At 36.7% G+C, this 16,706-nt stretch overlaps 1 protein-coding gene across 2 annotated transcripts in view; it reads right to left on the bottom strand.

Annotated features, from left to right (window-relative positions):
* Window positions 1-16,706, bottom strand: part of CWF19L2 (CWF19 like cell cycle control factor 2) — a 156,959-nt gene that overhangs the window by 121,336 nt on the left and 18,917 nt on the right. For both annotated transcript variants that reach the window (XM_012095379.4, XM_060399260.1), the window contains exons 4-6: window positions 13,792-13,902; window positions 12,924-13,043; window positions 3,698-3,791 (exon numbers count right to left, since the gene is read on the bottom strand). In XM_012095379.4, the coding sequence (XP_011950769.2) occupies window positions 3,698-3,791; window positions 12,924-13,043; window positions 13,792-13,902 (325 nt within the window). The remainder of the gene's footprint in view (window positions 1-3,697; window positions 3,792-12,923; window positions 13,044-13,791; window positions 13,903-16,706) is intronic.

Raw genomic sequence — 16,706 nt, 5'->3', positions numbered from 1 at the left:
GCACAGGGAACTCTACTCAATCCTCTGTGGCAACATTTTCTTCCCATTTGTTCTAAATGGGAAGAAAAGCTAAAAAAGAGCAGATATATATACACATATAACTGATACACTGTGCTGTACAGCAAAAAATAACACAACAGTGTAATGCAATTAGACTTTAATACAAAAAAATAAAGAAAAAAATCACATCATAAAGCAGCTATATTCTAATAAAAATTCATTAAAATAATAATAATCAATATGCAATTGAGGCCCATACCCCTTGGCCCCAATAACAGCAATAATAAAATATTTTTAACAAGAGAATTCATGAATTTAATATTTAAAAATCAAAAATATCAATTTGCAGTAGCATCTGTCATTATCATCTATAATTATCATCTATAATTAAACCCAACAAGTATTTTGTGAACATTTACTATAAATAAGAAAATCTGTTAAACACAGAAGGAAATAAAAACATAATAAGGGGGTAAAACAGGGGTGAATGGGGTATCAGCTTATTAAAAATATAACTTTTATAAACAAAAAAATCATGAATAAAGTATGGTCCCTGTCTTCTCTCTGAGATAAATATATATCAAATAGCTACAGTAAATTCATTGGTATGTGCATGCACTCTAAGTCACTTCTGTCATGTTCAACTCTTTGCAACCCTATGCAAGCAGCCCACCAAGTTCCTCTGTCCATGGGATCCTCCAGGCAAGAATACTGGAGTGAACTGCCATGCCCTCTGCCAGGGGATCTTCCATGAAGCACTTAATATTGACTACATCTGAAGTCTGCTTTTTATATGTCAAAAATTAAGAGGCTGAGCATACGCTTTAAAATTAAAAGTTGAATTGTTATAGACAAAATACAATCAAGTAAATCTGAGTTATATCCTCATTTTTCTCAGAAGACAGAATAATATGAAAATAGCAATAGCAACCAGGAGACTTAGATTTTAGTCTTGTTGTTATTACGAAACAGTTGTAAGATCTTAAGCAAGTCATTAACGCCTTTAAACTTTGTCTATCTGTAAAATAAGGCAGTTGATTTAAATTACCTTTTAAATTTTTTCTCAAAAGGTTCTATAAGAGAAAGCCAAAAAATGAAGAGGGAAAAACTCTATTCGATGAACAAAAATACAGAGATTTAAAGCAAGAATTTTTGCTAACTACATGGTAACAAAGTCTTCTAAGGAAAATTTAGAGTAACTAACCCTATATTAGAATTAGAAAGAAAAGCTGGGTTCTAGTACTACTCACATGACTATAGGTAAATAACTTAACCAATTTCAGTCTTAGTTTCCTGAAAATTAGATATTAACTATAATCAATTGGGACATCTACTTTGCTACCCTCACATGGCTATTACTGAAAATAAGCTAATACAAAAATGTGCCATGTAAACTTAAAAACTGTACAAATGTTCCCATTACTAAAATATGACTGAAGATAATTTTGTATGGACAATGAAAACATGCTTACTTTTCCACTTAATTTTCTCTAAGGAAAAATATCAAGAGTAACATTAATTATTGTGTATGTGGCAGTTCAATCATCACACACACAAAAATCTGTTGATAAAATCTTCCCAAAACATTCCATCATAAGGACAATTATTTGACATCATCATTATCGTTTACTATGTTCTAGATACTATGATAAAAGATTTTTCTCATTTAATTCTCACAATAACTGTATAAGACAGGAAATACCATTATTTCCTACTACATTTAAACTGGGCTCAGAGAGGTCAGGAAACATTTCCCAAATCACGGAAGAAGTGGAAATGCCAAAATTCTAAGCTCAAGAAGTCAAACTCCAAAGTCCAAGTCCTTCGATATAAACTCTACATACATTCTTAATATTATTCTTATAATATTAATACTTCCAGGGGTCTTATAGTTTCAACTCTACCACTAGTCTAAACAGAATGACTACACTATCTGCATATGCAAAAAAAAAAAAAAAAACCCTGTAGATCATTTTTTAAAGCTTAATTTCAACTCTGGGATATATTTGGAGCTTTCTGTCATTATTCCTCCTAAATAAATATGAGAGGGAAATGGCGAAAGCATGATGTGAAAGGGAACAGAGAAAGGCTCTCTAAAACCTTTGTGTAAGGTCATTTTTCTCTTACTGCCTTTGATTCTGCTGGTTCAGCCAGCTGAAAGATACTGCTTAAGAGTAGAATGTTGGGTCTTCAATCAGTGAAGAACCTGCTGACTACATACATATACTCAAAGACAGGATTTATCAATTCTAAGTCTTTCCCATATATGAACTTATTGACTGTCCTCTGAAAACAGGTATTGGTAAAGGCTTTAATAAGTCCTACATGATGGTTCACTGAGAAAACCTATGATCCTCAAACTCTTAAATTTCTAAAAATCAGTATTTCAAAGACACCTTTATATGACTATAGCTATTATTATATAGCACAGCAGAGACATTTCTGCCCATGATAAAAGGCAATAAAGAAAAGGCTATAATTACTAATAACGTCAGTACAAAATAAAAAGGAACCTATAAGTGGCTCCAGGGACATCTCTCATAAAATACAAAAGGAACATGATAAATGGCCAAAATAAAAATACACTGTGTATAAAAAGAAAAAGAACATTCTGTTGAGAAATCACTAAGATGAAAAGATAACAATTTATAATATTACTATGTGTATACTTGGTTAACTGTAATTAATTAAACTTTTCACTGAGTAACACTTAATTGGCACATAAGTATTTTTTAAATACTGTGTGATTATATGGCTTAAGTATTTTATCTCCGTCTGCTGGAAAGTAACAGCACTATCCTAAGGTCAATACAAATTTATAAATGGTGGCAAAGTAAAAATTTCTGAAGATATGAAATCACATATTTAATACTTATACATCATTTTAATGAAACTTCACAACCTTATAATACTGTATACATTTTGTAAAGGGCTTCCCAGGTGGCACAGTGGTAAAGAACCCACTTGCCAATGCAGGAGGCAAAAGAAAGGTGGGTTTGATCCCTGGGTTAGGAAGATTCCTGGAGGAAATGGCAACCCACTCCAGTATTCTTGCCTGGAAAATTCCATGGACAGAGGAGGCTGCAGGCTATATAAACCATGGGGTCACAAAAGGGTCAGACACAACTGAGCATGCATACATCACACACAGAATGTAACAAACCAAAGCAATATTAAATCTTTACAGAACCACGCTTTGCATTAATCCATTCAAAATATAAACTCAAATATAAAAACATTATCGAGTATAAAAATATTTAATCAATTTGCTACCATATTTGAGGTAAAATAATCTTGCCAAGTACTAATAATTTAAATAAGGTCTTAAAAGACTACAAATGTTTTATCATTGCTTTCCTATATGTAAACTGAACCTTCAGTAATAATCCACAGATGTTCATAATAGAACACTGTACAAATTTCACATCAAAAAATCAATATACATCATTGTTTTACAAATATATAAACAGACACAGATGTTTTCAGACTTGATCAAAATTATAGCATCAGGCAGAAATATTTAAATAAGTAGTAATAAAATTCAGATTTAATACATCTCAAAATCTGATTTGGACTGTTATTCATTTTCGGAATTCATAATACATCTTGCCAATCTACTAGCAGACTCAGGTCATTTTCTTAGGAATACCAAGTAACAAGAAATGTTTATGTGGCTACAAGCAAAATATAAAGATACCTTTAGTGACTGATGATACATTACAGTCTTCTGGTGGAAGACCTGTCCCACCATCCTTCCAGTATGGATTCAATTCTCTTTCTAGCAGTCTGGACTGGAATAAAACATTTTTAGAGGTCACAATTTTAAAATAACCCCACTATAAAATATATTAATAAATTAAAAATCTGAGGCTCAGTTAACAATTGCAACCTTAGCAAAATATTTTAAACACTTTTTTTTTCCCAATTAACTTATTTATTTTAATTGGAGGCTAATTACTTTACAATATCGTAGTGTTTTTTGCCATACACTGACATGAACCAGCCATGGGTGTACACGTGTTCCCCATCCTGAACCCCCCTCCCACCTCCCTCCCCATCCCATCCCTCAGGGTCATCCCAGTGCACTGGCTCTGAGTGCCCTGTCTCATGCATCGAACCTGGACTGGCGATCTGTTTCACATATGGCAATATACATGTTTCAATGCTACTCTCTCAAATCATCCCACCCTCACCTTCTCCCAGAGTAATGGAAATAAAAACAAAAATAAATAAATGGGACCTAATTAAACTTAAAAGCTTTTGCACAACAAAGGAAACAATAAGCAAGGTGAAAAGACAGCCTTCAGAATGGGAGAAAATAATAGTAAATGAAGCAACTGATAAAACACTCTTAAGACACACTTTTTCCAACTTGGAGGAAATAATGTCTCAATTAACATTCACTCAATGTGTTTACTGAATGCCTACCATGAATCAAAACTGTGTTAGATGCAGAAGATAAAACAGTCAATACCGCTAACTCAGCCCTTACTAGCTTATAAGATAGTGAAGAATACAGATAATATACAAGTAATTGACAAGTGCTTTAAAGACAGAAGTACAGAGTGCTAAAACCATATACAATTCAAATTCCTCTCATGCTGACAAATCAAACACTTCCTAGAGGAAGTAATATGAGTAGTATTAAACCTAAGGATGAGTAAGAATTAGCCAGTTTCTTTTGTGGGTACCAAGAGCATTAAGGTGCGCCAAGGACAAAAATAAAAGCATGTTCTTAAAACCCTAGAGGAAAGGGAAAACACTGCAGTTTTAGGAAAGAAAGTAATTCAGACTTAAATAAAACTTTAGAAGCATGAATGAGGAGCAACAAGAGATTAGGTTGCACAATAATCAGAGACTAGGTCACAGGAGCCACTTGAAACAGCTATTGGAGCTTTATGCTGGGGCAATGGTGAGTCATAAACACGATCAGCTTTGTATTATACAAAGAGCAAACTGGTTTCAGAGTGGACAAAAGACTGGAGAAGAGTAACATTAGAGGTAGGAAACCAGTCAGAAAACTGTGGCAGTAATCAGGAAAGAGAGGATAATAACCTAGTAACAATGCGGGAGTCTACCGTGTTCCAAGCACTATGCCAGGCACTGGTGGTGGTGTAGTCGTGAGTCATGCCCAACTCTTGTGACCCCATGACTGTAGCCCGCCAGGCTCCTCTGCCCATGGGATTCTCCAGGAAAGAATACTAGAATGGGTTGTCATTTCCTTCTCCAGGGGATCTTTCTGACCCAGGGATAAAACCCACATCTCCTGCATTGCAGGTGGACTCTTTACCAGTGAGTCATGAGGGATGCTAGGCACTGAGGCTGTAATTAACAAGCCAGGCATAGTTCTTACCATCAAAGAAATTAAGGCCTTGAGAAAGGGGAAAGACAGCAATATTAATATAGATGAGTGCTATAAAATTAAAGGCTACTACAGAAACATATACTAGGGGTACCCAATTTTATTTAGGGTGTCAGAAAATGCTTCTTAGAACTAAAAATTGCAATTACTAGAAATAATAAAGGTAACTGGATAGAAAAGAATGGAAGGAATTAAATGTTAGTTTCTAGTAATATGAACCAACCTTTGAAAACAAAAATGTTTGGTGAAAAAAAATTTTTTAAGCATTTGAAACATATTCATGAGCTGACAAAAAAGTACAGAATCTTCAATGAACAAAAGTTCATTTAAGTTAGGGACTTCTCTGCAGTTCCTTGGTTAAGATACCACGTTTCCAGTGCAGAGGAAGCAGGTTCTATCCCTTGTTTGAGAACTAAGATCTCACATGTTGCAAGCCAAAAAATAGAAGAAAATAAAAAACAAACAAAAAATTTTAGTTAAAGGTTAACTTGGAGGGATAAACAAATAGCATGATTTGACTTATTTTTGTTGTTGGAAGAATTATGTTGTTCAGTTCAGTTCAGTCGCTCAGTCGTGTCTGACTCTTTGCGACCCCATGAATCACAGCATGCCAGGCCTCCCTGTCCATCACCAACTCCCGGAGTTCACTCAGACCCACGTCCATCGAGTCAGTGATGCCATCCAGCCAACTCATCCTCTGTTGTCCCCTTCTCCTCCTGCCCCCAATCCCTCCCAGCATCAGAGTCTTTTCCAGTGAGTCAACTCTTCACATGAGGTGGCCAAAGTACTGGAGTTTCAGCTTTAGCATCATTCCCTTCAAAGAAATCCCAGGGCTGATCTCCTTTAGAATGGACTGGCTGGATCTCCTTGCAGCCCAAAGGACTCTCAAGAGTCTTCTCCAACACCACAGTTCAAAAGCATCAACTCTTCGGTGCTAAGCTTTCTTCACAGTCCAACTTTCACATCCATACATGACCACTGGAAAAACCAGAACCTTGACTAGACAGACCTTAGTCGACAAAGTATTGTCTCTGCTTTTGAATATGCTATCTAGGTTGGTCATAACTTTTCTTCCAAGGAGTAAGCGTCTTTTAATTTCATGGCTGCAGTCACCATCTGCAGTGATTTTGGAGCCCCCAAAAATAAAGTCTGACACTGTTTCCACTGTTTCCCCATCTATTTCCCATGAAGTGATGGGACCGGATGCCATGATCTTCGTTTTCTGAATGTTGACTTCTTATAGTGTATACAAAAAGATTCTGTCACCTCCTTTTTTAGTCTACTATAACATGCCATAGTATCTACAATCAAGAAATTCCTTCCAGTGCTCTTAGACACTCGAAGAGATACACATCAGATACTCAACAGGATAACAAAGACTAAAATTACATACTGAGATGGACAACTGACAAGTAATAAAAATTATGAGATACTACCTGAAAGTATAGAAAAGACACGATTGAATATGTAAAGAACTACTATCAGTGAGAAAAAGACAACCCCAGAACAAAAATTAACAGAAAACATAAACAGGCAGCTCATACTATGAGAAATCTAAATGACAGAAGAAAGCAATGACGAGATCTCTCCTAGTAATCAGAGGAATGCATACTAATGCACAAAATACAATTTCTTACACATTAATCAGCATGACAAAAATTAAGTATGACAATACAGACACTAAGTATGGTAAAGAAACATACATTTTTCAGGGACAATACACAGATACTACGTCTTTGCACGTGTCTGTAAAGAAAATAGGTGCATACTTCATAACTTAGCAATTTCACTTCTAAATATGTACTATGGAGAAATTTAGCACTGCTTGTAATAGTTTGTAAGAGTGAAAAAACAACAAAAGTGGAATGGAAATTTACAAAACAGCAGAGTTAGATTATGAAAGACTATTGAGTGAGTAAAAGAAATGACACGGAAATAAAACATATCAACAGAATCAGTCTCTAAAATAAGATGTTGGTCATATCATTTGCAAATAATATTTCTGACAATGGGTTAATATCTAAAATATACAATCAATTCTTACAACTCAATATCAAAAAGTAAACCACTCAATTAAAAAACGGTCAGAAGACCTGAATAGACATTTTTCCAAACGTCTATGTGTGCCAAAACACGCACATGACAAAATGCTCAACATCACTAATCACTGTGGAACTGCAAATCAAAACCACAATGAGATGTCACTTCACACCTGTTAAATGGCTATCATCAAAAAGACCACAAATACCATGTTGGTGATACAGAGACAAAAGAATCCTAGTACACTATAGGCAAGAATGTAAATTGAGACAGCCACTATGGAATACAGTATGAATGTTCCTCAAAAAAATAGAAACAGAATTGCTACATGATCCAGAAATTCCATTCCTGGGTGTACATTCAAAGAAAATGAAAGACTGATTCAAAAAGACATATGTACTCTCTCCAATGTTCATACCAGAATTGTTCACTACAGCCAAAATATTGAAGAAACCTAAGTATCCATCAATAGATGAATGGATAAACAAGTTGTGATACACACACACATACTGGAATGTTACTCAACTGTATGAAAAGAATGAAATTCTGCCATTTGCAAAAACATGGATGAACCTACAGGGTATCATGCTTAGTGAAATAAGCCAAGACAGAGAAAGACAAATACTGCAGTAATTACTTATGTGTGAAATAAATGAATAACAGAAACAGACTCACAGAACAAACTAGTGTCATCAGTAAGGAAAGGTAATGTCAAGGGGTTCAACAGAGGTAGGGAATTAAGATGTACAAACTACTATGTACAAAATAAACTACAAGGACATATTGTACAGCACAGGGACTTACAGCCACTATTTTATAAACGATAAAAATACTGAATCACAGTGTTGCACACCTGAAACTAATATTCAATATAAACCACACTTCAATAAAAAACAAAATTAAATTAAAAGCACAATAAAGCTTTTAAATAACAATTACAAAAATAAAAAAATTAAAATGCTAACCATCATCTGAAGAAAGAAACAAGAGACTAACATGATGCGCCAGGCACAACATACTCAAACTGGTCTGTGGATGCCTGAAAACTGGCTACTCTCACTCATTAGTCTAGATGATTTACTCCTGAACAATAATCTCAATTTTTACCTCAGCAAAAATAAAAAATTACTACAGGGTTATCAAACATCAGGACTAAGTCCAGGTATTTACAAGGCAGCAAAATAAATTCATGGGTAAAAGAATATTAAATATTCTTCCCTTTCAAATGTATAAAAGGAATAAAGCAGCACATATAGTTTTCTAAAAAGTTTATAATCTCATAAGGGAAATAAAATAAGACTATTAAATTAGAGTACTTTATACAAGAGTATACAAGTACTATAAAGTAAAGGAACAAATAAAGTACTATGGAAGCATAAAGGAAGAAGAGATTTATTTCAATCAAGAGAAATAATAAGAATTTCATCATATATATCAAGTTAAGCCCTGAAGGATAAACAAGATGCAGCCATACAGAGATAGAGGGCATGTACTTAGAAAAACCCAGATGAACAAAAATTCCAAGACAGGAATTTGCAGAAAAACACAAAGTAATTAACTATTTTGGGTGAAGTGCAAATCACCCAAAAGAAAAAGAGTCCAATCTGTTTGGACTCCACTTGCAGGCAGCATTTTGAGGTCTTTAAAAAAAAATAAATATAAAGGTGCAATAAATATGGCACCTTTCTTTTCAATCTACGCTCTGAGCAAGGTAAGAAGCATACTCTCACTCACTCACTCACACACACACACAAAAGAAGAAGACATAAAAGACAAAAATCACCTTTATTGTTAATGAAGGCTAACGTGGAATTTTTCTTTCAGTGGACACCAAATGCATCTGTTAACTGAACCCTGCAATGAGGCAGACTTTCCCAGGTGTAGAATGCGCTGAACTAACCCCCACATCATCTCATTCGCCACACAATCTCTGCAGTCTGTTCCATAAGAAGGAAAGGCAGGGCTAAGCCAAGCATGCCCAGTTTATTCTTTGCAAATTTTCTAAGAGAAAATGTACTTCATATCCTCAAGGACAGAATGAGAAAGGAGGGTAGAGCATGAAACACCACTAGCAGAGCTTCATCTGTGAAAGGAAATATTAGAAATGGCAAAGACACATTCTCATTAACTTGAATCACCGAAGACTTCTAAACAGAGTAATAAGACCATGACAACAGCTGTACTTTTAAAAAGTTAATCTGACATCAGTTGCAGGCTGCTGGGAAAAAAAAAAAAAGGTTATTGTCACTGCCCAGGCAAGAGTAAACTAGGGCCTGAACCACAATAATATTCAACCTTGTATGTTTCTTAGTTTCAGCGGCTCTCCTCAGTCACTACACAAACTAACTCAGCTCCAGCAGAGAGGACGTAAATGAGGCAGAGAGGAGAAGACATACAACTAAGAACCGGCATTCAAACTAGAGGAGCAGGAACAGGAGTGGAAACGATGATACAGGTGCAAAAGACAAAAACTACATTATCAAATGAGCAGATCAACAGATGCTAACTTACTTGAATCAGAGAAGTTTATATATAAGAGTTTGTAAGAAAAGATTATATTAATTAGAAAGCCTGTAGTTCAGTGCTGCTGCTGCTGCTGCTGCTGCTGCTGCTGCTGCTGCTGCTAAGTTGCTTCAGTCGTGTCCAACTCTGTGCGACCCCACAGACGGCAGCCCACCAGGCTTCCCCATCCCTGGGGTTCTCCAGGCAAGAACACTGGAGTGGTTGCCATTTCCTTCTCCAAAGCATGAAAGTAAAAAGTGAAAGTGAAGTCGCTCAGTCATGTCCAACTCTTAGTGACCCCATGGACTGCAGCCTACCAGGCTCCTCCGTCCATGGATTTTCCAGGCAAGAGTACTGGAGTGGGGTGCCACTGCCTTCTCCGAATTCAGTGCTAGAAAGTTGATAAGCATGACAAAGTACTACAGTTTCTTAGGAAAGGAAAGGTTTTCTGGAATAGTATTTCTAAGAAAAACTTTTTAATCACTATTTCAATCTACTTAAAAATACTGAAGAGTTTACTACATTCTATTGATATAGAGAACAGGCTTGAATATGTGCAAAACCTAAGATCCTAAACCAGTGATACCCTAACAGACCAGACTGTTCATGCCTACAAAGAGCAGAGCATGATTTCAGAAGCAAGCATGTAACGGCAATGGGTAAAATCAACTTCCTGACGTCATATAGCTCCTCTCTCTTGCTCTACTATCCACTGGGTATCTCCCTATGGTACTTTCCCCTTGAGTCCCAACTTCTTCAGGTATAACTCAGAGACAAAACAGAAATAAAAGTGTTCCAAAAATTCCTGGCCCCAAAGTTGCAAATGGGCAGCTCCTTAATTATAAAGCCAGTACAGTTTATCACACCAACATTTTCAAAATTAAAATGGAACTGAGGGGGAAAAAAACAAAACAAAAAAATTGATCATAGGACTTCATGATCACTTATTTTCACTTATTTGTGCCTCTATGCGGCATTCAAGGTAAATTCTTTTTTAAAACTTTTTATTTTGTATTAGGGTATAGCCAATTTAAAAACAATGTTGTGACAGTTTCAGGTGAACATCGAAGGGACCCAGCCATACATACACATGTATCCATTCTCGCCCAAACTCCCCTCCCACCCAGGCTATCATACAACACTGAGCAGAGTTCCATGTGCTATACAGTAGCTCTCAAGATAAATTCTTAAAGACTATTTTCTTGTTCCTGTTAGCTAATACTGTCTTCAGCTGTATTGTCTGTTGTCTGACCATTTACAAGTTTTCTAATTTCAACTCTCATATTTGTCATTTCTACAAGTTCATACTGGCTCTGTCTCAAATCCACGTTATTAACTTTTTATCCCACATTCATATTTCCTATTCCTACTGTTACTATATAAAGCCATCAATATTTCAAAAGATAAAAGGTTTTAGATCAGATATGGGTCTGATTCTGTTGCTGTTTTTTTATTGGTATAGATATTTATTTCTTTTCTAAAAAATCAATGTGTTTATTTTAATTGGAGGATAATTACTTTACAATATTGTGATGGTTTCTGTCATACATCAACATGAATCAACCACAGGTATACATGCGTCTCCCCGCAGCCTGAACCCCCCTCCCACCTCCCTCCCTACCCCATCCCTCTGGGTTGTCCCAGAGCACCACTGGCTTTGAGTGTGCTGCTTCGTGCATTGAACTTGCACTGGTCATCTATTTTACATATGGTACTATACATGTTTCAGTGCTGTTCTCTCACATCATCCCACCTCGCCTGCTGCCACTGAGTCCAAAATCTGTGTCTCCTTTGCTGCCCTGCATGGAGGATCATCGGTACTGTCTTCTAAATTCCACATACATGCATTAATATACAGTATATGTCTTTCTCTTTCTGACTTATTTCACTCTGTGTAACAGGCTCCAGGTTCATCCACCTCATTAGAACTGACTCAGATGTGCTCCTTTTTATAGCTGAGTTCAAAGGTTTGTCTAGTCAAGGCTATGGTTTTTCCAGTGGTCATGTATGGATGTGAGAGTTGGACTGTGAAGAAAGCTGAGAGCAAAGAATTGATGCTTTTGAATCGTGGTGTTGGAGAAGACTCTTGAGAGTCCCTTGGACTGCAAGGAGATCCAACCAGTCCATTCTGAAGGAGATCAGCCCTGGGCGTTCTTTGGAAGGAATGATGCTAAAGCTGAAACTCCAGTACTTTGGCCACCTCATGCGAAGAGTTGACTCATTGGAAAAGTCTCTGATGCTGGGAGGGATTGGGGGCAGGAGAAGGGGACGACAGAGGATGAGATGGCTGGATGGCATCACCGACCCAGTGGACGTGAGTCTGAGTGAACTCCGGGAGTTGGTGATGGACAGGGAGGCCTGGTATGCTGCAATTCATGGGGTCGCAAAGAGTCTGACACAACTGAGCGACAGAACTGAACTGAATATTCCACTGTGTATATGTACCACAACTTCCTTATCCATTCATCTGTTGTTTATTGTTTCAAGTGAATCTCATCTACGGACCATCATTACATTGTCACGTATTTTATGATTTTAGTTTAAAAAAAATGCCTTCAATGCCTTCAAAAAATTATGACCTTCAATGCCATAGAACTTGTTTCTGAGAGACATGTGACGCCTAAGTTGACAGTGTCATCCCCTAGGAAGGACCGATAGTTACTTTTGCCAATCACTTCAAGGGACTACTAACTCAAGAATACTTTAAATTCTCACTTTAAAGATTTTCAGACCACACATATAAAATGGTTCAAGCCCTAAACCCTTATAAATCAAAGCTGTAAACCAAATTCTATACTCAGCCATATATGCCCTAGATTTACAAATACAACATACATTTATACTTATTTCTGGCAAAAAAAAAATGTTTTAAGAACTTATATCACATTTCATAGTTGTTCCCACTGGTTTTATTAAATACCACAAAAAAATAATATCTTACAAGTAAAACTGCATTTATATACATGTGTATCACTTAAAGGCAAATTAGAAAGGTAAAGTATTTTAAATATTCTCTTACCTGTTCAAGTGCCTGGGTTTTCTCTTGCTGTGTTTTCCTTGCAGCTTCCTTTTCAGCTTTGAGTGACCACGATGACACAGTTTTAACAGACATAAAATCAACAGTCATCCATTCATCCCTCTGTTAAGAAAAAGAAGTCACTTCAATCTAAATTGATTAGAACAACACTAAACATTTAGTAATAAATTTTAGAGATCCTGGGGGCATTCAAATCTGGATTAAAGCCACATGGCTATATAATTTCTTAGCAAGTTTCTTAGTCTCTGTAAGCTTTATTCTCTCCCCTGTAAAAATGGGTAAAAACACCTACATTTCAGGAACGCTGTAAGGAGTTAACATGAAACTGACTTAAGGCACCCAGCTCAATGCCTGATACAGAACAGGTACTCAGACATTAGTTCTTCCCACCTTTCTTTCTTCACCATTGCTAACAAAATAAAAATAAGACTCTTCTTTGGCATATGAACTACAACCCCAAACGTGTAAACTACCCAACTAAGAGCATTGCTAATAAAATTTTGGCATGCAGTAAAGGGAAAAACTGTGACTTGAACTCCACTAACTATAGAAAGGTCAGATAGATGTAACAGTACAAAGCTTCAAGTACATAAGGGGAGAAGTACCACTTCCCTATCAACAATCAGAAGCAGAAAACCCTGAGAGACTAGAATAGGGATAAATACTAACTTTCCCACAGGAGAAGAAACGAAGTTCAAAAGCTCAGCAGATTGCATTATTGCTAAATTAGTTGTATAAGTTATATTGTTTACAAAGTCTAATTTTTCTACTGAAGAAATTACACTGATCTTTCACTTTAACATTCACCTACTCTTGTAAGTTTACACTTGTTTAAAATCAGGAGGCTTACCTGAATAATCTGATTATCTTCTTTTTCTAACTTTTCATCTTTAATCTTCCAGGCCTTTTCCTTGCCAGGAGTCTGGGAGGGAACAGCCTCAACCCACTCATCTTCAGAGCTCTAAGAATATTTAGCATATAAGTAAAATTCTCAAATTTACATACTTTCATATAAAAACTGTGCAGTTGCACCCTTTCATTTTTTTCTCATCCCTAAAATACCAACCTTATTTGGGTTTCCAGTCTTTGCCCATTATACTTTTCAATCTCTAAATATTCCTCTCGGGGAATTAAATGCATTCTCATGGCTTAAACTACCACCAATTATGCTGACATCTTTCTAATTTATATACCCAAAGTTTCAATGATTTAAACAACTGCCTACAATATTTAAATGCCATGCTGAACTCAATAAGAACAAAACAGTAAACCCAGCATATACTTCTACAATACTTGTGCCTCTTCCGATATATTTGAATTAAGCATCACTACCCACCCACTTCCCCGAGTCAGAAGTTTCACGATCATCTTGCCCCTACCATCTAAACCTACTACTGTATTTCCAAAAGATTTCCAAACTATACCATACAGTGAACATCAAATGACTATCATGGGATCCACCTCCATCCCTGGCCAGAGCTGACTGTTTGAGAGGTTGTTACCTAAACCAACTGACTTCGATCTTAGTCACTCTCCAGAAATCTTAAATGGTTTACTCTGTAACTAAGGAAAACTGGAAAAACACTGGCAGAGACCATTTCTACCATGAGGCATAGAATTCAGCAAAAATTTATCAGTATCAAGAAAAACAAAAACAGAACTAAGAGGGAAAGAAAAGGAAGATAGCAAGAAGAATCATAAAAGCATCTGTGACTCTAAGTCCAGGTATTTCCTAAAACCCAGCTGCACTGCTATATGTCCTATGAGACTCTGGTACTTCAATAGTGACAAAACTGAAAGAGGAGAGTGAAAAAGTTAGCTTAAAACCCAACATTCAAAAAACTAAGATCATGGCATCTGGTCCCATCACTTCATGGAAAATACATGGGAAAAAATGGAAACAGTGACAGACTTTATTTTGGGGGATTCCAAAATCACTGCAGATGGTGACTGAAGCCATGAAATTAAAAGACACTTGCTCCTTGGAAGAAAAGTTATGACCAACTTAGCATATTCAAAAGCAGAGACATTACCAACAAAGGTCCATCTAGTCAAAGCTATGGTTTTTCCAGTAGTTATGTATGGATGTGAGAGTTGGACTATAAAGAAAGCCGAACGCTAAAGACTTGACGCTTTTGAGCAGTGGTGTTGGGACTCTTAAGAGTCCCGTGGACAGCAAGAAGATCCAACCAGCACATCCTAAAGAAAATCAGTCCTGAATAACCATTAGAAGGACTGATGTTGAAGCTCCAATACTTTGGCCACCTGATGCAAAGAACTGACTCACTGGAAAAGACACTGATGCTGAGCAAGATTGAAGGCAGGAGGAGAAGGGGATGACAGAGGATGAGATGGCTGGATGGCATCATGGATTTGATGGACATGAGTTTGAGCAAACTCCAGGAGTTGGTGATTGACAGGGAAGCCTGGTGCGCTGCAGTCAATGGGGTCGTAAAGAGTCGGACACAAATGAGCAACTGAAGTGACCTGAAATCAATTTAAATTTGGTTTCTGTTACCTACAACCAATAGTTCCAACTAATATATACTCCTTCCTCCCCATCCTTAAAGTAACAGCCCTAGATCAGATCTGCTTATTTTTCATCTGGAAAAACCAAATTAGTCTCCATAACCCCTGTCTTTCCTGCTCCCTTTCATTCTCCAACTCCCACTCTAAATACACTTAGAGTAATGTAAAGGGCACATCTGGTCACAGTACTACTCTTCTCTGACTACCTGTCATAAAGATTACTTTTACTCCTCTTCTTTCTGACCAATAGAATTCAGTTTTATTTAAAGATGCAACATGCCTCCCTTCCAGGAAAGTGAAGGCTTAATCAAGTCTCCAATAAGATGGAAATGAAAGTATCGTGTAGGACATTCTGGAAGTTAAGAAAAAGAGGGCATTGTCTCTACTGTTATGTAATGTAAGAAGCACTTTTTAAAGAGAACAGCGTGACAAAACTAGAAGCCTTGTCCCAGAAGGCCACACCACCATTAAGTTGTCTACCTGATTTCCTTTACATGAAAGAAAAGTTAACTACTTTTACATTCTATATATTTTATATTAACCAACGGCTATTCTGAAGTTCTCTAATAATACAAATGAATCTAATTTGACGATACATTTACTATTGCATAAATCAAACTTCATGGTTTATCAAATCCTATCAGCCACTACAGTTTCATCTATTCTGTTTTATATAAGGCAGAGGAACCAGAGATCAAATTGCCAACATCCGCTGGATCACTGAAAAAGCAAGAGAGTTCCAGAAAAACATCTATTTCTGCTTTATTGACTATGCCAAAGCCTTTGACTGTGTGGATCACAATAAACTGTGGAAAATTCTGAAGGAGATGGGAATACCAGACCCCTGACCTGCCTCTTGAGAAACCTGTATGCAGGTCAGGAAGCAACAGTTAGAACTGGACATGGAACAACAGACTGATTCCAAATAGGAAAAGGAGTACATCAAGGCTGTATATTGTCACCCTGCTGATTTAACTTATATGCAGAGTATATCATGAGAAATGCTGGACTGAAAGAAGCACAAGCTGGAATCGCGACTGCCAGGAGAAATATCAATAACCTCAGATATGCAGATGACACCACCCTTATGGCAGAAAGTGAGGAAGAACTAAAACGCCTCTTGATGAAAGTGAAAGAGGAGAGTGAAAAAGCTGGCTTAAAGCTCAACATTCAGAAAACGAAGATCATGGCATCCGGTCCCACCACTTCATGGAAAATAGATGGGGAAACAGTGGA

This window comes from Ovis aries, chromosome 15, assembly GCF_016772045.2.
Source record: "Ovis aries strain OAR_USU_Benz2616 breed Rambouillet chromosome 15, ARS-UI_Ramb_v3.0, whole genome shotgun sequence".
NCBI classification, from domain to species: domain Eukaryota; kingdom Metazoa; phylum Chordata; class Mammalia; order Artiodactyla; family Bovidae; genus Ovis; species Ovis aries.
This window is presented reverse-complemented; position numbering and strand designations above follow the sequence as displayed.